Source organism: Prionailurus viverrinus, chromosome C1 (genome assembly GCF_022837055.1).
Source record: "Prionailurus viverrinus isolate Anna chromosome C1, UM_Priviv_1.0, whole genome shotgun sequence".
Classification (NCBI taxonomy): domain Eukaryota; kingdom Metazoa; phylum Chordata; class Mammalia; order Carnivora; family Felidae; genus Prionailurus; species Prionailurus viverrinus.
The window spans coordinates 13,813,811-13,839,041 of record NC_062568.1 but is presented as its reverse complement, the minus strand read 5'-3'; the positions used below and the strand labels follow the sequence as shown (position 1 = coordinate 13,839,041).

Here is a 25,231-nt window from a genome sequence, read left to right as displayed (position 1 = left end):
TCTAAGATTGGTTAAAATCTATAGGGGATCCCCCAATCAGTCCTCTAATGGTTTTAGCATCCGTCATACCGTTGCTGAAATCAATGATTTACTACGCATCCTTGTTCTGGTCCAGATTGTTTTCATTAGGTTAGTCTCACCTTTTATTGTTCCCTTTATTTCTGTAGCCTACTGTTTAGAAAAGATCTTTTCACCCTCCAGCTCTCTTTCGATTTTCAGATCCATTAAGTCTAGGGTCATATGGGACTGAGGACATCTAGGGCACCGTCTGCCTTGCCTAGGGAGATAATGAATTGGAGTCAGTGTTTCCTAAAGTTCATACCTGAAGCTCATAAAGCAGGAGGTTGTAATAGTACTCTGAGTGGACTGGAGTTAGGGGAAAGTGGGTTGGAGGGAAACAAGGGATGTGGCCGCGTGTCCTTTACTGGAGTCAAACTCAAAAGGCTTTTGCTGAGAAATAAGAAAATTCTTCAATAAAGCCTTAATTACTTGATTTTAGAGGAGCGAATTAAGGCACGGCCCAAGTCAGTCCATAGATGTGAGGTGGAATCAGGGCTCAGAAAAGGAGAGAATCCTGGAATCCCAGAATATAGTCTTTCAGGGACTCAATCTCGGGACTACAACTCCCAGAATTCTGCTCTCCGGGTCTCACGCGCACTGAAGCGACTGCGCTTGCGCGCGGCTGGTGACGGCCGTCCTTCCCAGGTCCCACAACCCCCGAGATTCCGCGCGCCAGCCCTCCTCCCTCTCTGCCGAGATAGCCTCTTCCAGGCCCTCTGTCCGTCCGCTGGGGGCGCGCGCAGATGCGTGGCAGGCGGCCGCGGCGCCGGCGGCTGGGAGCGCGGGTCGCGTGGTGGTGTGTGGTTGCTAGGGGCGTCTGAGGCCGCCCGCTCGCCCCAGCAGGCCGAGGAAGGAAGCAGCGCGGAGCCGGCGCCGAGCCGGGGCGAAGCTCGGTCCGCTAGGTGAGTGTGGCGGTGAAGCTGGGGGAACGACCCGCCGCCGGCCCGACTCTCTTGCCCCTGCCTCTGCCCCGGTTCTTTCGCGCGGGTCCCCAAGCCCTCCGGCGGCTCCCGCCCCAGCCCCGCTTCCTGCCCGCCAGCTCTCCATCTCCGGGTAGGCGAGGGGGCTGCGGCCTTCCACCGGGCCGGGTCTTCGGACGTCCTGGGGACCCTTCTCCCCCTCCGCCACGCCCCGTGAACTTAGCCCGCCTCTGGGCGCCCGGACCCTGCAGCATCCCCTCACCCTGGGCCTCCGTGCCTCCCCTTTCCCGCCGCGCTGCGGTTTAAATTCTCCTCGCCTGTGTGTGAGCCCAAGCTACCTCTCAGGCTTCATAGGTGAAGTGAACACGGATATCCACTTTTTTAGTTCCCCACCTTCAGTAGGTGTAGAGAGATACTATTCCCAAACTGTAGAGTTTCAAATAGGGTTTGAGATCCTGTAAACGTTAACTCTTCATTTGTTCATCCCTTTATTTAATCATTCATTCAACAGTGTTTTACAAATATCGACAAATATTTAATGAGCCAGAGACTGTGGAAGGCGCTGGGGAGGTGTAGTGGTGAACAAGGCAGGCATGTCTTCGCGGAGCTTGTAGTCTAGAGATTTTCATCAAGTAAACTAGCATTTGCCATGCTGTGTGGTGTGTGCTCCGATAGAACGTTAGATATTTAACCCAGCCTTGCTCGGAAAATTATATCATCCCCATTCCCTGGTCTTCACATTCTCTTTCTGGATGTTGGAAATGTTTGAATCCTTCCTCCTTTATTGAGTAATCCTTGCTCCCCCAGATACTCCAGATCACATCTTCCTCAACTTCATCATCTGTTGGTTTAGCCAATCAACAAATAGCTGGGGGACCCTTTGGGACAGTGTTCCCTCCGTCCTTCATTTCTTGCAGTAAATATTGAGCTACTGTTTGCATAAAACCCACCCCCTTGGTGCCCAGAAGGCAACCAGCTGCTTATTGATTGGTAGAATGGAACCTTGAAAAGTTATCAAGTATTTTCTGGGAATAAAGAAGTGAGAACACATTCCAGATACAAAATAACTTTAGAGAAAATACAGCAAGGCCTAAAAAGAGAACTGGAAGCAGTTTGACAGGCCTGAGGTGCATTTAGAGGTAGCTATCCAGTGACAAATAAGAAAAGGAAAATTAATAGGGGTTAGATCACAAAGGGCCTTGGATGTTTTGTTAAAGAGAACAGTATCCTCAAGAGCAGTGGTTTTTCAAGCAGGGTAATTGGGGCCCAAGACTTCCAAGGGATACACCTGCGTATATAGCTTTAGAAGGGTCCATTTCCAGATCCTCAGCTTTCAAATGAACTCTTCTGAAACTGACTTGACAAGAAAAGGCAGGTGGAGGGGGGCCTGGGGAGGGATGTTATATCCTTCACACTTCCCTGTATTATCCCAAGTGTAAAAACCTCAGGTTGCCAAACAAAGCATTTGGAAATACTGATTTCAGGAAGGCCTCCTTTGGTGAGTAAATTACTTTGAAAACCCAGAAGGCTTCCTCTCCCCCTAATACACATCGGTGTTAGGGTGAAGTCTGTGATATTCTGAATTCAGAAGAACCCCACAGTTAAATGTGATGAGAATGTTTTTTGGGACCATGGGTTTTTCAAGCTATAGGATCAAACTTGTATGAAAAGCTTTTAAAGAGATTTCTTTTAATTTAGGTGTGTGTTATTCAATAAGATAGCTAGAAATTATTTTATTAAATCATGAAATGCTTATTCCAATTATGGTTAACTTAGTTCTTTTTATAAAATGTTTAGTAGTTTCTACCTCCTTTTTTTTTTTTTAAGTTTATTTATTTATTTTGAGAGAGAGAGAATCCCAAGCAGTCTTCTTACTCTCAGCGCAGAGCCCGATGCACCCAGCTCTATTCCATGAACTGCGAGGTCATGACCCAAGGCTATGCCAAGAATTGGAAAGCTACCCTACTGAGTCACCCAGGTGCCCCTCTGTCTCCTTTTAACAGAAGAATAAACTTGTTTAAACTTGTGATGAAAAATTTTAGAATTAAACTTTATTTATTTTTTAAATGTTTATTTATGTATTTTTGAGAGAGACAGAGCACGAGCAGGGGAGGGGAAGAAGAGGGAGACAGAACCCAAAGCAGGCTCCGGGCTCTGAGCTGTCAGCCCAGAGCCCGATGTGGGGCTTAAACTCAAAGCCCTGAGTTCATGACCTCAGCTGAAATGAATGCTTAACCGACTGAGCCACCCAGGTGCCACAAAGAACTTTGTCCTTGGGAGCCCTCGGGGGTGTTCTGGACAGACAGTGGTATTCTAGACCAGAGTGCTCAGACTTACTACTCTTAGGACTTCTTTTTAATTTTTTTTTTTTTTAATTTTTTTTTCAACGTTTTTTATTTATTTTTGGGACAGAGAGAAACAGAGCATGAACGGGGGAGGGGCAGAGAGAGAGGGAGACACAGAATCGGAAACAGGCTCCAGGCTCCGAGCCATCAGCCCAGAGCCCGACGCGGGGCTCGAACTCACGGACTGCGAGATCGTGACCTGGCTGAAGTCAGACGCTTAACCGACTGTGACACCCAGGCGCCCCATCTTAGGACTTCTTTATACACTTCAAAAGCTCTTTGGGATCTTCAATATATTTTTTAATTGGGATACATAATCTTGATAGTTACCGTACTAGAAATTGAAATATATATTAATTCATTTAGAAATAAAGCCATTACAAGTTAATGTAGAATTTTTAAAATGAAAAATGATATTGTTTCAAAAAGATAAGTAGAAGAGTGACATTTTTTCAAATCTCTTTAATGTCTGGCTTAATAGAAGACAGCTGGATTTTCATATCTCTTTCTGTGTTCAGTCAGATTTGTTGTTTTGGTTGAATTATTAAGAAAATCCAGCCTCACATGGACATTTAGTTGGAAAAGGAAGAGTATTTTTAATAGCCTTTTCAGATAATTGTGGATATTCTTCTTTGGTATTACACACAAGTTAACAAGGGATGGTTTTATGAAAGTTATTACAGTGTGGTATCTGAAATGATAGCAGTGAACTTTTCATACTTTGTTACATTAAAATCCATTGGTCTGTCTCTCATTTTGACTGCGTCTTTTACCCAGAGAGGATTCTGTAGCATTGTGTGATAGGTATCTGGAAAATACTGGTTTCACTGAGTTACGTGGCTCTTCCAAATGTTGACACATTTTATTAACAGTGTCAGAAAAATCATATCACCACACTCTCATCAGAAAAAGGGTTAAGTGTTGGGAAGCTGTCAAGCTCATGGCGGCAGATACAGTTTTGCCAAAATTCCAATTTTCTCTTGGAAGCTCGAATTTTATCATTGGCAACAAATACTGTCAGTTGTTTTTTTCTCGAGTTGCCAGTCTCACTTTGTTTTATTTTCTAGAAAATGTTTGCCAAATGCCAAAGTCTGAGTAACCCGTCGCTTTTGTGACATTTATTCTTCCAAGTGAGGATGATGTTCCACAGAAAAATTTTGCAATTCACACGCACAGTGCTTTCCTTAGAGGTAGCCATCACCTTCTGTATGCCACATAGGTGTTTTATATGTGCTTCTTGTTTTGTCACACAGAATATTAAAAAGATGCCCTCCAGAATTGAGCTTTAATAGAATTTTTACTCTGCCATCAAGGACATTCTTGGGTAAAGCTGGCATTCTTTCACTGTGTGGTGAGGAGGCGTGTGGTGGTGAAGGATCTAACTTGGCATGCCATTGTCTCACTTCTTGCTCCGGCACCAAACGTTGACCCCCCGTCGCTTTTGTACCGTCAGTGGGAAGGCCAGCACAGTTAAAAAGGCGAATCCCATCTTAGTTTTGTTAGGAAAATTGTTTCACCAGCAGAACCTGTGGACTATCCCCAGAGGACCACCGTCCACCCTCAGGAGGAGGGAAGAGGTTCCTTTCCGGTGATGAAAGCGAAGGCTTTAGGAGAGCTAGTCACCCAATTATGTTAAGCCTCCAGCAGTTTTCACTTTTCAGTAATTTTACCTCCCTCAGCTCTAGGTGCTGTAAGCTAGATTTTTCTCTCAGGTTGGCCAACTCCTTTTGCATTACTGAACTGTGTTCTGTAAAAGCTGGCTTTCTTAACTTGTGGTATTGACCCTCCCTTCTCATCGGGCTACGGTATTGACCTTCCTTTCTCAGGAGGCCTTCAAGAAGTTCATTGCTCCTCCACATTTTTTTAGGGAGACATAGCTTGGGATTTATCTCATAAGAGAAGTTGAGTCTGATTCCTATATTCCTCCCCATTCAGCTTGGTTCCAGATAAGACAGTTCTATCTTCTAACATATCTACTGAGCGATTAAAGCAGTCTCATTAGAGAGCTTTCGAATTGTAGACTCTGAGCCATTTCTGATGTCCTGAGTTCCCCCTGGTGACGGTGAGAGACAACCTAGGTAGAGGAGGAAAAGGGAAGTGCAGGTCCCAAGGGCCACACCCACTTCTGTAATATAGGAGAGTGATTTGATCAGTGGGTAATGAATAATTGCTTTCTGTAGAAATAGATACCTTGTCCAAGTTGGTCTGGACCTGGCCCCTGGAGACTTGATGGTTTGAAACAACAGCCATAGATTTTCTAGCGTAGGTTGCTCATCATTCACTCTCAACTAAGGAGGAAACTTGAGGCAAAATTACATCTCAAAGCGTGGAAGGCGGAATGAAACGGGCAGTTTGTGGATGCCGGATAAAGATGACAAAGCAGATTGGTGTGCTTCCTGAGACTGCTTGCTCTAGAAGAGCAGAGGCTACAGCCCCGGACGGCAGTTGGGGATCTACTGCAAGAGCCCTGCGTTTGGTGAGGTGGGTGGGTGGAGGGGGTAGATATTGGGCTAAGCTAGCTCTGTAAACAGAAAGAAAGGGATGTTTGAAGTCATTTTGCTTAAGAACGTTTTGTAGTTCTTTATCCTTTTTATTTTTTAAATTAATTAATGTTTTTATTTATTTTTGAGAGAGAGAGACAGCGTGCGATCAGGGGAGGGGCGGAGAGAGAGGGAGACACAGAATCCGAAGCAGGCTCCAGGCTCTGAGCTGTCAGCACAGGGCCAGACGTGGGGCTGGAACTCACTAGCTATGAGATCATGATCTGAGCCAAAGTCGGTTGGTTAACCGGCTGAGCCATGCAGGCGCCCCCTATCCTCCTTTTTTATCCGTTTAGTCAAGTTTTTTTGTTTTATTTTTAACAGATTTTTTTTTTTTAATGTTTGTTTATTTATTTTGAGAGAGTGCAAGGGAAGGGCAGAGAGGGAGGGAGAGAAAGAATCCCAGACAGGCTGGGGACATCAACTGTGAGATCATGAACTGAGCCAAAATCAAGAGCTGGATGCTTAACCTACTGAGCCACTGAAGCTCACCTATTTTTTTTTTTAATTTTTTTAATGTTTATTTATTTCTGAGACAGAGCATGAGTGGGGGAGGGGCAGAGAGAGAGGGGGACACAGAATCCGAAGCAGGCTCCAGGCTCTGAGCTGTCAGCACAGAGCCCGACGCGGGGCTCGAACTCACAGACTGCGAGATCATGACCTGAGCCGAAGCTGGACACTCAACCGACTGAGCCACCCAGGCGCCCCTGAGGCTCACCTATTTTTAACAGCTTTGTGAATGTATGAGTGACATTGAATGTACCCATCACCCCCAAGTCCATGGTTTTCGAAACCTTGTTCTAGGGAGCCTAGTGCCGGTGAGGTTGTTTGGGGAGGAGACATGGGAGGCATTGCTGAGGAGGAGGTCAAACTAGGGCAGTGATCTGCCCCCTTCTGCCAGATTAGCTTTGCATTTGTCTGTTATAGCTACACCCGGATTCCCTATGAAGACCATCATGGAGCTTGTGAGGTATATCCAGGTGAAAAGAGAACAGTGTTGAGAGTAGCCTTTGCAAAGTATCACGTTAGAGGAATAAATACGCAAGAGATATTTATGGAGAGAGTGGGGCTTGAGTTGTGCCTGGAAAAGGTAAATAAAATACAGGGATTCAGAAGGAAGAGGCTTAGTGGAGTAAAGGCCTGCAGACAAGTTTGGAAGGTTTATTCCAGGAGTTTAGTGTTAAGACCAGCACAGTTCATACAGCAGTTCAAGGTAGAAGGAAATGGAAATAAGCCTTTCAAACCCAAGCTGAGAAATCTGGATTTTATTTATTGACTCATGTGAGAATCATCTGGAATGTTAAAAATGCAGATTCCTGGGTGGCTCAGTTGGTTAAGCCTCTGACTTGTGCTCTCAGCTCAAGGATTTGATCTCAGGGTCGTGAGTTCAAGCCCTGTGTTGGGCTAGATGTGAAGCCTACTTTAAAAAAAAAAAAAAAGCACAGATTCCTGGTCCTACCGAATCCTCTCTGAAGATGGGATTCAGGAATCTGCACCCCATGTTATTCTGATGCGGATGGTTGTTGGGCTACTGTGGTATTTAATGAGGACTCCTAGAAAATGTTTGAATCAGGAGTAACCCATTGAAGTAAAATCAAGCAAAGTGAATCTGGAGGCTGCCTGGAGGATGGGATTCAGGAGGGCAGGCCCTGGAAACACAGACTTCAGTCTGGATGTTATTGCAATGGTCCAGAACTGGGGTAGGGGTGGAGAAATGAAGCCTGCTAAGGAAGAGAATCTCTTAAATTTTATCACTGGTTTGGCCATGGAGAATAAGGGAAAGGATGAAGTCCGAGGTGACTGACATATTCTTAGGTGACTGAGAGAAAGAAATTTCCACTGAAAGAAATTGAAGGACAAGTGTGCAGGGCTGGTTTAACAAGCTGGATTGAAGTGATTGGATACGCATGATGAAAAGGTAGAACAGACAGTTGGTGACGAGGACATGAAGCTTGAGAGAGGTCAGGTCTGAAGAGTGGCTCTTCTGTAACTAATAGTTGAAATTGCAAGAGCAGATTGGTTGGATGTGAGGGAGGGGATAAAAGAGGAACTTGGAGGACTTTGGAGGGGGCTTCATGGGGAGAAAAGGCACTGGGGAGGAGTTGGGTGTGGCTGTGGCCTGGTTCCTGCACCGAGTAAAGAAGTAGCAACAAGGAGATGGTGGTAGGAGCACCTGTGTGACCTGAAGAGCGTCCACTGGTGGCTGTGCTGGTTTTAGCTGTTATAGATACATTTGAATATTCAGCAATATTTAATGAGCCCCGATTACATTTCCAGGGCTCGTCATAACACTATGTAAACAAGGTCCCAGTTCTCAAAGAGCTTTCATTCTGGAAGGAAAAATAGACAACAAAGGAATGCATAAATAATTGAAGTTTTTGTTTTAAAAATAAGGAATATGGTTTTTGACTAGGTGATTCATTTTTATAGACAGAAATTAAAATGATAAAGAAGATAGGTAAGTCTCACACCCCATTGATAAACTTAAAAAAAAAAATCAGTTCCTATTTATTTTTCCACTATTTCTTTAGGGAGTTACAAGGAAATATTCACATCCAATAATTTCAGTTAGTGGAGGAGTGAGACTAAAACGAGGTAGTGTGATAGGGAAGGATCGGGGGTACTGCATCAGCGTAGACAGGCTTTTTGAGGTGGTGATATTTGCTGAACTCTAAAGATCTGAGTGTTTCAGAGAGAACAGTGGAGCCTCTGGGAACACAGGTGGGAACACACCTAGTGAGGAGGAAGAATGGCTCTCATAGGGTCAGAGATACAGGAGTCAGATCATGTAGGCCTTGGAACCACCAGATGGCTTTAAGCTACATTTTATTTTTTTATTTTTATTTAAAAAAAATTTCTTTTTAACGTTTATTTATTTTTGAGACAGAGAGAGACAGAGCATGAACAGGGGAGGGGCAGAGAGAGAGGGAGACACAGAATCTGAAACAGGTTCCAGGCTCTGAGCGGTCAGCACAGAGCCTGACTCGGGGCTCGAACTCACGGACCGTGAGATCATGACCTGAGCCAAGGTCGGACGCTTAACCGAGCGAGCCACACAGGCGCCCCTAAGCTACATTTTATTTATTTATTTAAAAAAAATTTTTTTTTCAACGTTTATTTATTTTTGGGACAGAGAGAGACAGAGCATGAACGGGGGAGGGGCAGAGAGAGAGGGAGACACAGAATCAGAAACAGGCTCCAGGCCCTGAGCCATCAGCCCAGAGCCTGACTCGGGGCTCGAACTCACGGACCGCGAGATCGTGACCTGGCTGAAGTCGGACGCTTAACCGACTGCGCCACCCAGGCGCCCCCCCTAAGCTACATTTTAAAAAGGGCACCATGACCACAGTCTGGAGAATTGATTATAAAGAAGGCATAAGAGTTAGAAGCAGGAAAACCAGCAGGTGAGAAGTGATAGTGGTGTGGACTAAGGTAATGGTAGAATTGGAGAATAGATGGCTCCAAGGGCATACATTTGAAGCTGGAAAGACTTGATGGTGGATTGAGTGAGTGGGAGTGAAGATCTGAGGTCAGGGTGAAATCATTGCCACAGGGCATGTTGGGAGTGTTGGTGTTGCATGAATACCAAAGGGACTTAGCCCCTTCTGCCTGCATGTTTTTTTTTTTTTTTTTACTGAAGTCTTTTTGTGCATTTGAAGCTTATTTACTGCCTCTGATTCTACAAGGTCTCTAAAGGTGAGTCGGTTAAATGAGGAATAGGATTGAAATGATTGATGGCATTCTTTTTTTTTTTTTTTTTTTTTTGAATGTTTATTTTTGAGAGAGAGAGAGAGACAGAGCATGAGCAGGGACGGGGCAGAGAGAGAGGGAGACAAAGAATCCAAAGCAGGCTCCAGGCTCTGAGCTGTCAGCATAGAGCCCGACACCGCCTGGTGCTGGAACTCACAAACTGCAAGATCCTGACCTGAGCCGATGTTGGATGCTTAGCAGACTGAGCCACCCAGGCACCCCTGATTGATACATTCTTATCTCAGCCCCGCTCCCATTGTCCTTAGCACGACTTTACTGAAATATGACATTCCCATCTAGTTTCAAGAAGATTAACAGAAAACATGTTCCCTTCTTGAGTAACAGTGGTCATAGGAAAAAACAAAAACAAAAAACCTTAAGCTTCCCATGTTGTCCCCGTGGTCCTTCGACCCTAGCCAGCCCTTATCTCAGCCTCAAGGTTCTTGTTTCTCAACTGGTGCTGACAGCAGCTGCTTTTCAGTTGAAGTCAGGACCAGGCCTTGTGTTTTGTTGGACAATGAGGTTTTGCTTAGAATTAGGTTTAAACAGCATTTCTCCCCTAAAAATCAGAGACCTCCCCCTACATGGTGTGTTGATGGGCCCCAGAGAAAGTGCTGTTGAACTTTATCTGCCAGGCTCCCGTGTTTGCCTTCTTCCTCTTATTCCCCTTTAAGCCAGGGTTGGCAAATTCCCTGGCAGGTTAGAGCAGAGTATGCTGGGTGACTAGTTCATATTAAGGTGGCTACCAGTGGCTACACTGAAAAGACTTATATACTGGGGAGGCCCTTCTTTAAGGCATGTGACCTCAGTTCTTGCACCTTAGTGATGGATCCCCAGTCAAGCCTGCTTCAGGTAATGGAGCAATGAGTTTTACTTCATTGGCTGGAATCATTCACTGGTAAAATTCATTCCTGCCAGTCTAATTTCAAACAAAAATTGAAGTTGATTGTGCGCTGCCTACCTCCTGGTCTGAGGACAACCAAGCTTCCCTTTAAGTAGTAATAACCTTTTTTTTTTTTTTTAAGTTTATTTATTTTGAGACAGAGAGAGAGAGTGTGTGTTTGTGTGTGTGTGTGTGTGCGTGCGCGTGTGTGCAAGCAGGGGCAGAGAGAAAGGGAGAGAGAGAATCCTAAGCAAGCTCCGTGCTCTCAGCTTGGAGTCTGATGTGTGATGTGGGGTTTGAACTCACCGTGAGATCATGACCTGAGCTGAAATCAAGAGTCAGACACTAGGGGCGCCTGGGTGGCTCAGTCGGTTGAGCGTCCGACTTCGGGCTCAGGTCATGATCTCACAGTTTGTGGCTTCAAGCCCCGCATTTGGCTCTGTGCTGACAGATTCTGTGTCTCCCTCTCTCTCTCCGCCCCTCCCCCACTCGTGCTCTGTCTCTGTCTCAAAAATAAATAAACATTAAAAAAATAAAAAAAAAAAAGAGCCACTCAACCAATTGAGCTACCCAGGTGCCCCCAGATGTTTTCCCTATTTTTAAAATTGCCTATTTAAAAAATTTTAAATTGGGTTCGTTTTCATCCTTTTTTTTATTATTTATTTTGAGAGAGAGGAAGGAAGAGGGCATATGCACACACGCATGAGTGAGCAAAGGAGGGCAGAGGGAGAGGGAGAATCCCAAACAGGTTCCATCCTGTCAGCTCAGAGCCCCACTCAGGACTTTATCCTATAAACTGTGAGATCATGATCTGAGCTGAAATCAAGAGTCGGAAGCTTAACCAACTGAGCGACCCAGGTGCCCTTCATCTTGTGAGAATTCTTAGTATATTCTGAATACAAGTCCTTTATAGTTGCAGCTATTTCCTCCCCGTTTGTAGATTTTTATTTTTCATTCTCAGTAGTGTTTTTCTAAGTTCTTTTTTTATATATGTGTGTGTAGCTTTTTTTTTTTTTTAACTTTATGTGTTTATTTTGAGAGAGAGTGTGGGTGACCGAGAAAGGGAGAGAGAGAATCCCAGGCAGGCTCTGTGCTGTCAGCACACAGCCCAACACGGGGCTCGATCTCACAAATTGTGAGATCATGACCTGAGTCAAAACCAAGAGTTGGACACTTAACTGAGCCACCCAGGTGCCCCTTTCTAAGTTCTTAATTATGATATAATCCAGCTAACAGCTGGACTGTTAACCATACTTTCCTTTAAAATTTTTCAGTCACGATTTTTGTATCATATCTAATAAATCTTTGCCTTGCCCAAGGTCATAAACATTTTCTCCTGTTTTTTTACCGAAGTGTTATAGTTTTGGTTCTTACATTTAGCTCTATGATCCATTTTGAGTCAATTATGGTCTAAAGTAAGAGTCTGAGTTCATGTTTTGTACATGGATACCCACTGTTCCAAAGTCATTTGTTAAAGATTATCCTTTTCCTCATTAAATTGCATAGGCAACCTTATTGAAAATTAATTGACCGTAAATGTAAGGGTTTATTTCTGGACTCTGTTTGGTTCCATTCATCTGTATGTTTATTATGCCAATACTTACATTGCCTTGATTACTGTAATTTAATACTAAGTTTCTAAATCGGGTAGTGTAAGTTCAACTTTTTTTTCCCCCCTCTTTTAATTGTTTTTGGCTGTTCTGGGTCTTTTTCATTTCTGTGTAAATTTTAGGATCAGCTTGTCAGTTTCTCCAGGAAAGCCTGCTGGGATTTTGATAGGAATTGCGTTTACTCCATAGATCAGTTTGGGAAGAATCGCCATCTTAACAATGCTGAGTCTTCCAGTTTATGAACATGTTATATGTCTCCGTTTATTTAATTTTCAATATCTCTTGGCAGTGTTTTGTAGTTTTCAATGTACTTCTTTTGTTAAGTTTATTTAAAAAAAAATTTTTTTTTTTAATGTTTATTTTTGAGAGGGAGAAAGACACCATGAGCAGGGGAGGGGCAGAGAAAGAGGGAGACAAAGAATCCGAAACAGGCTCAGGCTCTGAGCTGTCAGCACAGAGTCCGACATGGGCCAGAACTCATGAACTGTGAACTTAAGACCTGAGCTGAAGTCGGACATTTAACTGACTGAGCCACCCAGGTGTCCTAAGTTTATTATTATTTTTTTTAATATTCGTTTATGTTGCGAGAGAGAGCACACACATGTGCATGCACAAGTTGGGGAGGGGCAGAGAGAGAGGGAGAGTGAATACCAAGCATGCTTCACGTTCAGCACAGAGCACAATGTGGGGCTGGATCTCATGACTGAGATTGTGACCTGAACCGAAATCAAGAGCTGGATGCTTAACTGAGTGAGCCACCCAGGCACCTGTTGTTAAGTTTATTCTTAAGGATTTTATCTTTTCTAATGCTATTGTGAATGGATGTGTTTCTTTTATTTCATTTTTTACTTGTTAGTATATAGAAGTAAATCAATTGTTGTATTTGATCTTGTATCCTATTATCTTACTAAATTTGCTTATTTAGAAGGTTTTTTTGTAGATTTCTTAGCATTTTCAATGTACAAGATTATGTCCCCTGCAAATAAGTATAGTTTTATTTCTTCCTTTGCAATCTACATACGCTTAATTTTTTTTTCTTGCCTTATTGCACTGGTTAGAATTTCCTGTGCAGTGTTGACTAGAAATGAGGAAAGTAGACATCCTTGTCTTATTCTCAATCTTAGAAGGAAAGCATCTAGTGTTTTACTATTAAGTGTGATATGAGCTGTTTCTGTGATCTTACGATGCCTCTATCAAATTTGGAATGTTTCCTTAGTTTTTGCAGCATAAGAGATAGTCTGGGCTCATCTGATGCTTTTCCTGTCCCAACTATTTTCCAAGGAGCTCTAGTTCCTTTGTTCTTTTTATTGACAAATGGTATGTAGTGATCAGGGTCTGGGCACTAAGTGAGTAACAATCACTTTTTAACTCTTCACCCAGTGTTTTCAGAAATCCCAACCATCTAGTTATATAAAAACTGTAAGGGTATATCCCAAAGCACTTTTTTTTTAAGCTTATTTATTTATTTTGAGAGAGAGAGGAGAGAGAGAGAATCCTAAGCAGGCTCCACACTGAGTGTGGAGTCCGACACAGGTCAAACTCACAAACTATGAGATCATGACCAGAGACAAAATCGAGAGTCAGAAGCTTAACTGGCTGAGCCACCCAGGCACCACCCTCCCCCCCACAAAAGCACTTTTCAATTGTTTTTTAGTGCCAAGTCACACCTGCAGGTGAAGAACCTAGTTACCAGTAATATAATAAATTGCACAGAAGTTTCCCAAATGACCAGACTACTATGTCTTTTTATAAAAGGACATTATTTGTACTAGCTGAAATTTTGCAGCGGAATACTTGCTGTGCTGCCTTCTCCATGTGTGTTTCCCCCTTCCGACCCCTCCCCCCCTCCTTCATTGATACTTGAGAAAAGAGCTGAGGGAAGAAGGTTTGACCAGACGGTGCCAGTAATGAGTATGATAACTGCCACCCACCCCTTGAATGTTTAGTGTGGACTGTGCTTTATGTGAATTTTCCAATTTGATCTCACCGCTACCCAGTGGGAGTTATGATACTTCTTCTCTTGTCTTTTCTCAAACATTCCAGCTGTGTGGTTTCAGCATTGAATGAATTCACTATTCATCAGAGCTCTGTTTGATGTGAGTTATGAAGGGATGGTAACTGCTGACCCAGCATGTCTGTGAGGGATCATAGTGCCCTGGAGACTCTTGGAATACTTCCCACAAGTAACATGTGGTTGGTTGGTGTTGTTTTGAAGGATTAGACAATACAGATGCCCATGAAGTAAACTGGAAAAATGTCCCCCTCCCTTCCCCTCCCATGCCCCATCCTTCATTCCACTCTTCTCCCCAAGATACTTACCATGATAGTTTAGTGTATATTCTTCCAGCCCTTTGTTTTTGCTTAAACACATTCAAATGTCCTGAGAGCTGTTTCAAAGGGGCTTTTATTCCCAAGAACACGCTCCTCAGCTGATCTGCCCTAAACTAACCTTTCTTTTCAGCTGGGCATGTTCCTGTTTGGACCTTGACTGAGGAACTTAATCAGAAACAGGCTTGTTTGCTTCTAAACTTGAACGCTTCTGGCAATAGCATAGTGTTTGTATCCCCTGTTCACCCCTTGAGTTCTCCTATTCCCCAGGGATAATCTGTAGGAGCAAGAAAGGTGTAAGATTAGTAGCTCTGTGAAATGTGTTAGATTGTTCAAAATCTAACAGATGAGGTCAGTTTATTGGTTCCTAAAGTAAGTTCCTCACAAGCTCTTGGTTGGAGGGTCAACTAATGGCGGACCCTTGAGAGAGAGTAAGTATGAGTGCCTTTACTTGTCTTTAAGTAGTGGATATATATGTGGCTAAAAAAATGTATGTAAATTGAATGAAAATAATAGGACTTGTGAATCCTTTTAATTTATACAATCACCAATTACTCTAAGTTTAGACTTGCTTGGGTTGGGTGTTCTTGTGTTTTGTTGTTATAGAAACAGACTTTTTCTTTTAATGTTTGTTTATTCTGAGAGAGAGCACACATATGAGAGCACACAAGGGACAGAGAGAGAGGGAGAGAGAATCCCAAGCAGGCTCTGATGCTGGGGGTGGGGGTTAGGGGGGGTAGTTTCATCTCAGGAACTGTGAGATCATGACCTGAGCCGAAAGCAAGAGTCGGATGCTTAGCCGACTGAGCCACCCAGGCGCCACCAGTTGGGCGTTTTTGAAACAAGGCTTTCATCAGTAGCCTTTGTGAGGCTTCCTACATATATAAATACCTTTCCTTCTTATTCTTGCCTTCGATGTCTCATCCTATAATGTTTCCTGGGAGATGGGCAGCCTGTTTCTGAGATTCTAAAGACACACATAGACACACCAGTGTGTATCATCACAGTGTGCTTAGGAATCTGAGGGAGTTGGGGCGGGGTGGGTGGTGTACATTGTGTCAGGAGCCTAGGGTATACTACAAGGGACAGGTTTTATGACCTCGTGGGAAAATGGCCTTCTGAGTATATGCTTTCTCTGGGGTCTGGGTACCAAGACATTATTTGTCCATCTAGGCTTTGACTTTATGGCAGAAACCACTATTGCAATGTGTTAGATTTTGAAACTATTTTCTCACTTCCTCTACTTTTTTTTTTTTTAATGTTTTTATTTATTTTTGAGAGAGAGGGAGAGAGAGAACAAGCAGGGGAGGGGCAGAGAGAGAGAGGGAGACACAGAATCCGAAGCAGGCTCCAGGCTCCGAGCTGTCAGCACAGAGCCCGACGCGGGGCTTGAACTCACGAGCCACAAGATCCATGACCTGAGCCGAAGTCGGACACTCAACCGACTGAGCCACCCAGGAGTCCCTCACTTCCTCTACTTCTTATATTTAGGCCTTCAAAGGCGTTTTTCTGTTGTTTGTTTTTTTTTTTTTTATGTTTATTTTGAGAGACAGAGTGGAGAAGGGGCAGAGAGAGAGGGAGACACAGAATCTGAAGCAGACTCCAGGAGCCGTCAGCACAGAGCCTAATGCGGGGCTTAAACTCACAAACTGCGATATCATGACCTGAGCCAAAGTTGGCCATTTAACTGACTGAACTACCCTGGAGCCCCTGGAAGGTTTTTTAAAGTTTGTCGCTTCGCATTCCTATAGTCAGATGAAGTCATTCTTTGGTACTAGAGTGGCAGTGCTATTGAGGGTAGCATATGGAAAAGGTGACCCATGGCCAGGAGTCAGAGGTCCCTGGGACCCAGGTTGCCTGAATTTTCTAGCTAGGTCTCTACTTCCCCATCACATGGGGTTTTGATTTCATTAATGATCTCTGTAAAGAGAAAGAAGAAGGTTGCTTTTAGCAACCATTATTTCCTGGTCTAAACCAGACACTACTTCTGAACCAAAAACTATGATACCAGGTCAGAACATTTGTACGTGGTACTGTTATGAGTGATACTGTTTACTTCATGTTCTTGAAGCTACTCTGTGTAGGTTATCTGACATGCCAGATCGGTTTTGCTTGGCAGTTCCTGACACCGTCATCTTCGCCAACTCTGGTTATCTCTTACTAGCTCTGGAGCTGTTTCCCAGAAAGGGATGTACAGAACCATCTTCTCATCTGTTTGACCCCTGTGTCCAGATAATGTGTCCTTACAAAGACAGGTGGCTCGTTTCTGAGTTGCCATCCTACACATCATGGGGACTACGAGAGGAAACAAGCAGTGGGAAACAGCCATTGCAAAGACATAGGAGATCTGGAATCCTGTTAGAGGAGAACCCACTTTACTCTGGCGCTTGCCCAGCTGGTCTGCTTCACACTGTGCCTGGGAGCAGGCCACCCGCAGCCTCTGAAGAGGGCAGAAGTATATTCTTTGCTCCTTCTTACTCATTCGGATTAGAAGTCAAGTCAGCCAGATGCCAGGCCACTTGGTTCAGTATTCCTGGCACTGAGGATTCATGTGACACGATGCAGAGAGGCAGACATTGCGTGGTGTGTGCAGAAGGGAGGAAGAAGGGTTCTCTTCACCCAGCAGGCAGTGGGCCTCCATGGCTACAGGGGGAAAGTGGGATTGGCCATGGTTCTGAGACGAGCACATGCTTTTACAAGCTTCGTCCACGAAGGGGCTCAATATAAATGGTGGGAGAGAGTTTCCAACCTGGGTTTTCTCTTGAACCTGAAGCTTAAGGATAATTGAGGGGACAGGGAATGAGTGTGTGTTTCATTCCTGTTTAAGAGGCATTTAGAGTCAGACAAACTCTAGTTTTAATCTAGGCACCACTCATTATCGGTTGTTTAATTATAGAAGAGTTACTTAGCTTTTCTGATTTTCAGATTCATCACCAGTAATTTGAATATAAGGTTTTTGTGAGGATTAAATAAGATAATAGAGGTAAAATGCCTAGCACACTACCTGGCATTTGTTAGATGCCCAAATTAGTCTTCATCACTGCTAGCGTGTTCCCCTTCATTTACTGAACTTTTCCAGTGTATTCATTCATTCAGCAGAATATTGAGCACTTAACTATGTTCCAGACACAACTGAGGACATGGGCTAAAGGAAAACATGCTTGTCGCTTCTGGTCAGATGAGTGGTCCAGTAGACCGTCATTAAAGTTCAGCATAATAGAAACAGTGACGGTGGCATGCACACAGATGAGGCATCCTTTGCAAAGTGGAGAGTCCAGGAAGGCTCCCAGGAGAAGGGGATATTCGAGCTGATTACTTTTCAGTCTGGTGAAAAGAAGGAAAAGGCTCCAGGGAGTGGCACTTGCAAAGCCATGAAGGTCTGAGATAGTGCAGTGCCCACGAGGAGCCACAAGTGGGGCATTTTTCAGGCATACCAGTGACATTTCCTTAGCCCTTTTCTCCAGTCACTTTGGTGTGTCTGTTGGGTTGCATTGGTAGGGCAAGACGTGAGGACTACGTGAGTTGGGACTGTGAATCTGTTGAGTGTACACAACGCACACGTGTGTGGTCTTGTAAAGTCCACGGCAGGCTTTGATATTCCCTCGTGTCTACTTCTCTACCATAAGTGCACACTGTGTGATTGGCCCCGGCAGTATTTCCATAGTTTGGACTTGGTGGAGGTCCATTTTCTGTCTCCTTAGTATGAGGCTGCTGGCATCAAAATCTAGTTTTAGAACTTAGGCTCTTTTTAGCCCACTGCCATTTTGAATGTTGGCAGTAATGAGTTGTGGTTTTTGTACTCTCTCTCCTTGAGAAAGAATTCACATAGGTCAGCCTTTGCAGGAAAAAAGGGCAATGTCATGTGGCTTCTGCAGGCTTTCTGTTGTTAGACAACACCAACAGTTCCTATAGATGTAGATAGGAATAGTGGGTCTTCCTTGGCCATTAGTCTCTTATCAAAATACAAGGACCTCTCCCCGTTGAAGTTTGTGTTTTAGAAGTAACTTGAGCCAAAAAATTCTCTGCTAATTCTTTCCCTCTTGCCATTGCAAAAACACTTCCTTGGTAAGGATGCCAGGATTCCATTCAGAATTATCCCAGATGAATGACTTCTTATAGAAGGGTCTTATTTTTTTCCCCTTTGGATGCTGTCATTTGTGAAAATTGGAGATTATTTTGTGACTTTGATTTAGAAAGTAAGTGACCATGCTTAACAGACTGTTTGGAACTGAGAATTACTGGCTGGTTCAGAGGTTTTGCCTTAGAGGAAGCATTGAATGAGGGAGTGTCTGAGACAGGCCCTCCCTCCCTGAGATCCAATCCCCAACTGATACCTGGGGTTTGATATAAGGAAAGCTCTCCTACTTCTTCCTCTATATTCTGCCCCCTGAACTCTCCTGTCCCACTGTGGCTGCTGGAAATGAGGTCACTTGAAGTAAAAATACCGTTGGTGTCCAGTTCCATTTTGTTTCTACTTTTTCCCACCAACAGCTAGCATGGGATTTAAGTCCATATAGTTGGCAAGACGCTTGAAGAGATGAAATCACTGTCTCAGCTTCTGAGCAAACTGCAGAGGTCAGCCCGGGAATTCTCTGCTTATATCTCAACTTGTCACACTTAACTATAAAATGCAGGCCACGCCAGGGGTGACTGAACGTTGGTCAGGGACTCCTAGATGTAAAATCTGTTTCTCAAGTGACCTTTGGTCTTTCAGAATTGGTTGGTGAAGAGGAAGATATTGGCTGGTTTCTCTGCCACCCCCAGACTTGCCTTATTCCTTGCCACACTGGGGGTTAGGCGAGGGAAGGAAGCCACTCGGTGAAGTGGATGGTGACACACAGAGAGATGTATTTTGCTTTGGAGAGAGAGGAAAGATCTCCCTGAGGGTGTGGGAACACGTGAGCAGACTCACTGGTGGAGTCTTAAAGTCCGTGTCCTTGATGAAGCCGGCTTTGATTGCATGAGGGTAGCAGGAAGACCACTGGAAGCACCCTAGGACTCTCGTGCTCTTCTCTCAGGGTTCTAAATGACAGCCACGGCCGGGTGCCCAGGAAGAACCGAAGGGGGGCTCTGTTGCCCGGTGTCTGTCCTTCTGGGACTGTGACGTTCCCTATGGCTTCTCTCCCCTTCAGGCTGACGGACTTCAAGGATGCAGCCGCTACTACTGGAGGTGTGTGGCACCTTTTCCGAGTTGGGCCATGAGGCCACGTGGCCATGATGTGGGCCCCTCATGGCCTCAGCAGGAACAGAGCACTACAGCATTGGCCTCCGCCAGAGAAACGGCTTCAAGCAGAGTGGCCCCTCAGGCACAGTGCCCGCCCCGCCACCGGAGAAACCCTCCGAGGGCAAAGCCTGGGCTCAGGCCCATCAGCAGGTGAAGCCAATCTGGAAACTGGAGAGGAAGCACGTGGGGACACTTTCAGCAGGGTTGGGCCCAGGCCTCTTGGGGGTCCCACCCCCGCCAGCATACTTCTTTTGCCCCAGCACTTTATGTAGCTCAGGGCGCACGGCCGTCATCGCAGGCCACAGCACCTCCTGTTACCTGCACACCCTCCCAGACCTGTTCGGCGGCACCCTCCTGTACCGCCGCTCCGGCTGCAGGCACAAACCGTACCAGCAACTGGAGTCTTTCTGCTTGCGCTCGAGCCTGCCCGGAAAAACACCATTTTCTCTCCCTCAGAAGAGCCTCCCTGTCAGACTCACTGCCAACAAGGCCCCTTCTTACACAGTGTCCCCCATGGCTCAGCCCATGGCATCCTCATCTACAGATCCATACCTCTCACTGGGAGCGGCTGGGGAAAATCCTTCGGGGAAGAGCCTGGCCTCTGCCATCTCAGGGAAGATCCCCTCTCCATTCTCCCCCTCCTCCCCCTCCTCCCCCTCCTCCCCCTCCTCCCCCTCCTCCCCCTCCAAGCCCACGCTGAATAACAACTCCTTCATGCGGCCAAATAGCACTAAAGTGCCTTTATCTCAGGCCACAGAGGGCCTGAAGCCAGTATCCTCACCCAAGATCCATCTTGTCTCCTGGCATCATTCGGGGGGTACTGGAGACTGTGCAGTGCAGCCTATTGAACACAAGGTCCCCAAGAGTACTGGCACTGTCCTAGATGATGCCCCTGCCTCTAGCACCCTGTCTGCCCCCAGCTCCTTAGACATGTCCACCACCAGTGTTGCCTCTCCCCAGTATAACCGGAGTAACTTAACCACAAGAGCAGAGCCACATCCCTGTGGCCTGGATGGTGACTTTGTTTCTCAGGCTCTGACTAAGGAGGTTCGGTTCACTGAGGCCGTGAGGAAGTTGACTGCAAGAGGCTTTGAGAAGAAGCCAAGGCAAGGCTGCCAGTTTGAACAGTCTTGTTTCATGAACTCCAGCTTGCAGTGCGATCTCCTCAACAAGAACAGGCTGTGGAAACCTCCCTCAGTAGGCCAGCAGTTCCCTCAGGAGGATGCTGGAGCAAACAGCAGGATCCTCCCTAGAGCCCGGGACACGTTGGAGTTGGACAGCACAGTCTTCTGTACCAAACGCATCAGCATTCACCTCCTTGCCTCACATGCCAATGCACTCAGCCACAGCCCTGCCTGTGGGTCTACGATCGACTCCCCACCACTGGGAGAAGACAAAACTCCCATTCTGCCTTCTCCCTCTCAACCCCTTGGCGTAGCTGATGTGGCCACCCGTCTCTCTTCCATCCATCTGGGCCAGCTTGGGACGGAGGGGCCTAAGGAAGCCAGGGAGCTGGACTCACCTGCTAGGGACATCGGGTAAGTTGGGGGACGTTTTTGATTGATTTAGAGCAGGAGAATGTATACACCATAATTTAATGACACTGACCTTATGTCTTTGAAGGTGGTTTTATTTTTTGGCTGCCCTAGAATTTTGGTTTTCACTTTAGGGCAGAGGTTGGCAAACTAGACCAGTAGGTGGGCCAAATCTTGCCCACTGTCTGCTTTTATAAATAAAGCTTTATTGAAACACAGCCTTCCCCATTCATTAACTGCTGTGTATGGCTGCTTTCCTGTTACAATGGTAGGTTTGAGTAGTTGCAACAAACTGTATGGCCCACAAAACTGAAAAGATTTACTCTCTGGTCCTTTAGAGGAAGCGTTTGTTTTAGATTAAAACCAGGGAGAATAATACCAAACATCTTGTGTTGGAGCCTATGACTTTTCTACTTAATTCCAAACCAGATCAGGCTCTTTGCCATTCCTGGTATGATAGCCATTAAAAAAATTTTTTTTTAATGTTTGTTTATTTCTGAGACAGAGAGAGACAGAGCATGAGTGGGGGAGGGACAGAGAGAGAGGGAGACACAGAATCAGAAACAGGCTCCAGGCTCTGAGCTGTCAGCACATAGCCTGATGTGGGGCTCAAACTCACAAACCGTGAGATCATGACCTGAGCTGAAGTCAGACGCTCAACCAACTGAACCATCCACGCACCCCAATGCAGCCATTTTAGAGTTAGGGTATACACATGCTTGGCTTCTTCTCTTGTGCTTTGTTACCTCTCTGGAATCTTGGTCTACCAAGTCCTTGTTCTGAATTCCCAGAAGTCTAGCGACCTTTGAAGTCAGTCACCAGGCATTCGTTGATGGTGTTTTTGTATGCAGAATTGTGTACTTACGTGCTATGAGGGACTTCAGAGAAGATAGGAGACAGGGTAGCTCTCTACACCACAGGGGCTGTGGGCTTGAGGAACTGTGGCTAGACCTAAGCTCTGAGGGCAAGAGAAATGAGCAAGAGACAGCAGGTTGGTGAGTGGAGAGAAACACTGGGACATGATCAAGGAATGAGAATCTAACTGTGACCTGTCTTACTGACTGGGCTGGGGCATGATTCTTTCTTACAGTTCAGCTACACACCTCCAGGTAGACCTGGGTGAGGCTGAAGATCTAGAAGAAGAGCTGGTAGATGGTTTGGAAGACTGCTGCAGCCATGATGAGAATGAAGAAGAGGAGGGTAAAGGACCCTCTTACCTCCCACTAGGAAGTGGTCACCACCTCCAAGGGAAGGGGGCTGACAGCTGTATGCTGACTCCTTGACTCCCTTTATCACCTACAGTAATCATTTGCTTCGTGGGTCTAAGGGTGGTAGTGGCTTCTGGGGAATGGGTTTCCTAGCCCTCCCATCCCACCAGTCTTGCTTTCTCTGTGCTGCTGCCCAGCTCACAAAAGGCCGTGCAAGGCAGCAGGGTGGTATTCGTGGCTCTGCGGGAAGGCTGAGCCAACATGTCCAAGGAAGAGCTGCCTAGGCTTGGTGAGTTTGTATAGCAGCCTCTCCTAGTGGAACTTCTCTCTTTGCCCCCCCCAGGAGACGCAGAGTGCTCCTCATTCAGTGCTGTCTCCACCAGCGAGTCGGTAGCAGTGATCTCTAGGTGAGTATTATGTTGATCATTGGCAGAGGCTCATTTGCTGTCTCTTTAAGATTATAAGGAGATTAATTACCTACGTCATTAATGGCCCCGTTAACTGTAACTCATTTTTACCAGAGTTTTACATTTGCGATTTTAGTTTTCAAACAAGGACCAGAAGCATATTGTATCATTTAGGCTTAAAAATAGTACCATGTTTCTTAGCCTACAGTTTGGTCTTAATTTCCAAGAAATTGTTCAAGTAAAAAAATGATTTCAAGAAGTGCTTAGAAAATTGGGCCACCTGGGTGTCTTAGTCAAGTGTCTGACTCTTGATTTCAGCTCAGGTCATGATCTGATGGTCGTGGGATCAAGCCCCAAGTTTGGCTCATGGAGCCTGCTTAAGATTCTCTTTCTCCTTCTGCCCCTCCCCCACTTGCACATGCGCATGCTCTCTTTCCCCCCCCCCCCAAAAGGAAAAAAATCTTCTAGCTTAAATCTAGGTTATTTTATTGACTACCCTTGGTAGAGTCTGAGAAATATCCATGTCTAACCAGGGAACCAAAAAGTCAGTCTCTTCATGTAGGCTCTTCTTTTACAAAACAGGTTGTTGGAGGATGCTGCGTAACTGAGATGGGGAACCCAGGGGAAGGAAGGAACGCAGGACTGTGAGGAAGTTATTATAAATGAGGGCAGTCACTCTGCTGAAGGTCTTTCAAGGACTTGCTGAAGGGTCACATATGCTGCCTTTCTGGGTAGAAAGTTAACACCTTCAACATAACCTTACTTGTTCCCCTCACCACTTACAACTTTGCCTTATTACATTGTTTTATTAAATATTATTAAAAAAATATTATAAAGAACCCCCCTGCCCCAAAGTACTAATTTCTTTTTTTTTTTTTTTTAATATTTATTTTTGAGAGAGACAGAGTGCGAGAGGGGGAGGGGCAGAGAAAGAGGGAGACACAATCCAAAGCAGGCTCTAGGCTCTGTCAACACAGAGCCCAGTGCAGGGCTCGAACTCACGAAATGGAAGATTGTGACCTTAGCTAAAGTCGGACACTTAACTGATCGAGCCACCCAGGCGCCCCTAGGGTGTTTTTCTTTTTAAAAATAACTTCTGGGGCGCCTGGGTGGCTCAGTTGGTTAAGCGTCTGACTTCGCCTTGGGTCGTGATCTTGCAGTTCAGGAGTTCGAGTCCCGCATCCAGCTCTGCGCTGACAGTTCAGAGCCTGGAGCCTGCTCCGGATTCTATGTCTTCCGCTCTCTCTGCCCCTCCCCTGCTCATGCACTCTCTCTCTCTCTCCCAAAAGTAAACAAACATTAAAAAAATTTTTTTAGAAAAATAACTTCTACTGAAAATGTAAAAGGAACAAATACAAGTATTGACAGTTGGTGTTTTGTTTTTCGTGTAAAATCTCTGCTAATTTTAATGAAAATCAAGCCACGTGTCAAGGCTAACATATACCTACTGTACAGAGCGCCCACACTCAGCTTGCTTTTGTCTGTGTCAGCTGTGCCTCAAATGAAGCAAAGAGGACAAGGAGCCTTCCATGCCTTGGTTGGTGCAGACGAGGCAGGCTGCAGCTCTGTGAGTGGGATGGTAGCAACGCCAGCACCAGTTTTGAAGCCCCAAACTAGCAAGGGGAGAGAACTGTTTGGAAAGAGAAGACACAGAACTAGAACTTTCTGTGAAGGTGGATAGAAATCCTGTCCTAGGTAACCCTGAGTCTAGTGTTACTCAAGCCTAACTGGTCCTCCTTCCAGAAAAATAAAGCCACATCTGGATGTTGACTTGAGGACCTCTGCTCTCCATAAGAGGAGGATAATTGACTTGGAGTCCCACCTTTTCCGTACTTAAGGGTGACCTGGGTTTGTCTTCAGGCCTACTTTGAGACAGCTGCACAGCCCTTTACTTAAACTTTCTGAATCATATAGTATAAAATTCACAAAAACAGTTTGCTCATAATTTGTTCACTGGTTAATTTAACTTCTACAAGATGTACAGACCTTATCTATACAGGCTTAAAACATAGATTTTCAAACACGTGGAGGTTGATGAATTCCAAACCACTTTGCATTTTAAGGATGACTAAAATCAGAAATACTTTGGGACTAGCTAAAATCATTTTTTCTGAATTGTGAGAGATTTATATATTTTATCTTATAGAAAAGTTGACAGTCATAGAAAGGTCATTGAAGACCCTGTCTCTGTTTCTCTACCTAGCAATAGTTAGTTTATTGCCTTTTCTGTTTCATATTCTTTTTTGAAGAATCACTTAATTTAATATTTTTTTAATGTCCATTTATTTATTTTGAGAGCAAGAGAGCGTGAGTGGGGGGGAAGAGCAGAGAGAGGAGAAAGAGAGAATCCCAAGCAGGCTTTGCACTCTCAGTGTAGAGCCCAACATGGGGCCCAATCCCACAAACTATAAGACCATGACC

General features: G+C 45.1%; 1 protein-coding gene across 3 annotated transcripts in view; it reads left to right on the top strand.

Annotated features, from left to right (window-relative positions):
• Positions 1 to 715: 715 nt before the first annotated feature.
• Positions 716 to 25,231, top strand: part of TTLL4 (tubulin tyrosine ligase like 4) — a 39,888-nt gene continuing 15,372 nt past the window's right edge. For 2 of the 3 annotated variants that reach the window (XM_047872140.1, XM_047872142.1), the window contains exons 1-4: positions 716 to 962; positions 19,569 to 21,198; positions 22,286 to 22,395; positions 22,747 to 22,810. In XM_047872140.1, coding sequence (XP_047728096.1) covers positions 19,667 to 21,198; positions 22,286 to 22,395; positions 22,747 to 22,810 — 1,706 coding nt within the window. In that variant the 5' untranslated portion in view covers positions 716 to 962; positions 19,569 to 19,666. Of the gene's footprint in view, positions 963 to 14,849; positions 14,868 to 19,568; positions 21,199 to 22,285; positions 22,396 to 22,746; positions 22,811 to 25,231 lie in introns of those variants that run through there. The other variant, XM_047872141.1, reaches the window with a different exon arrangement.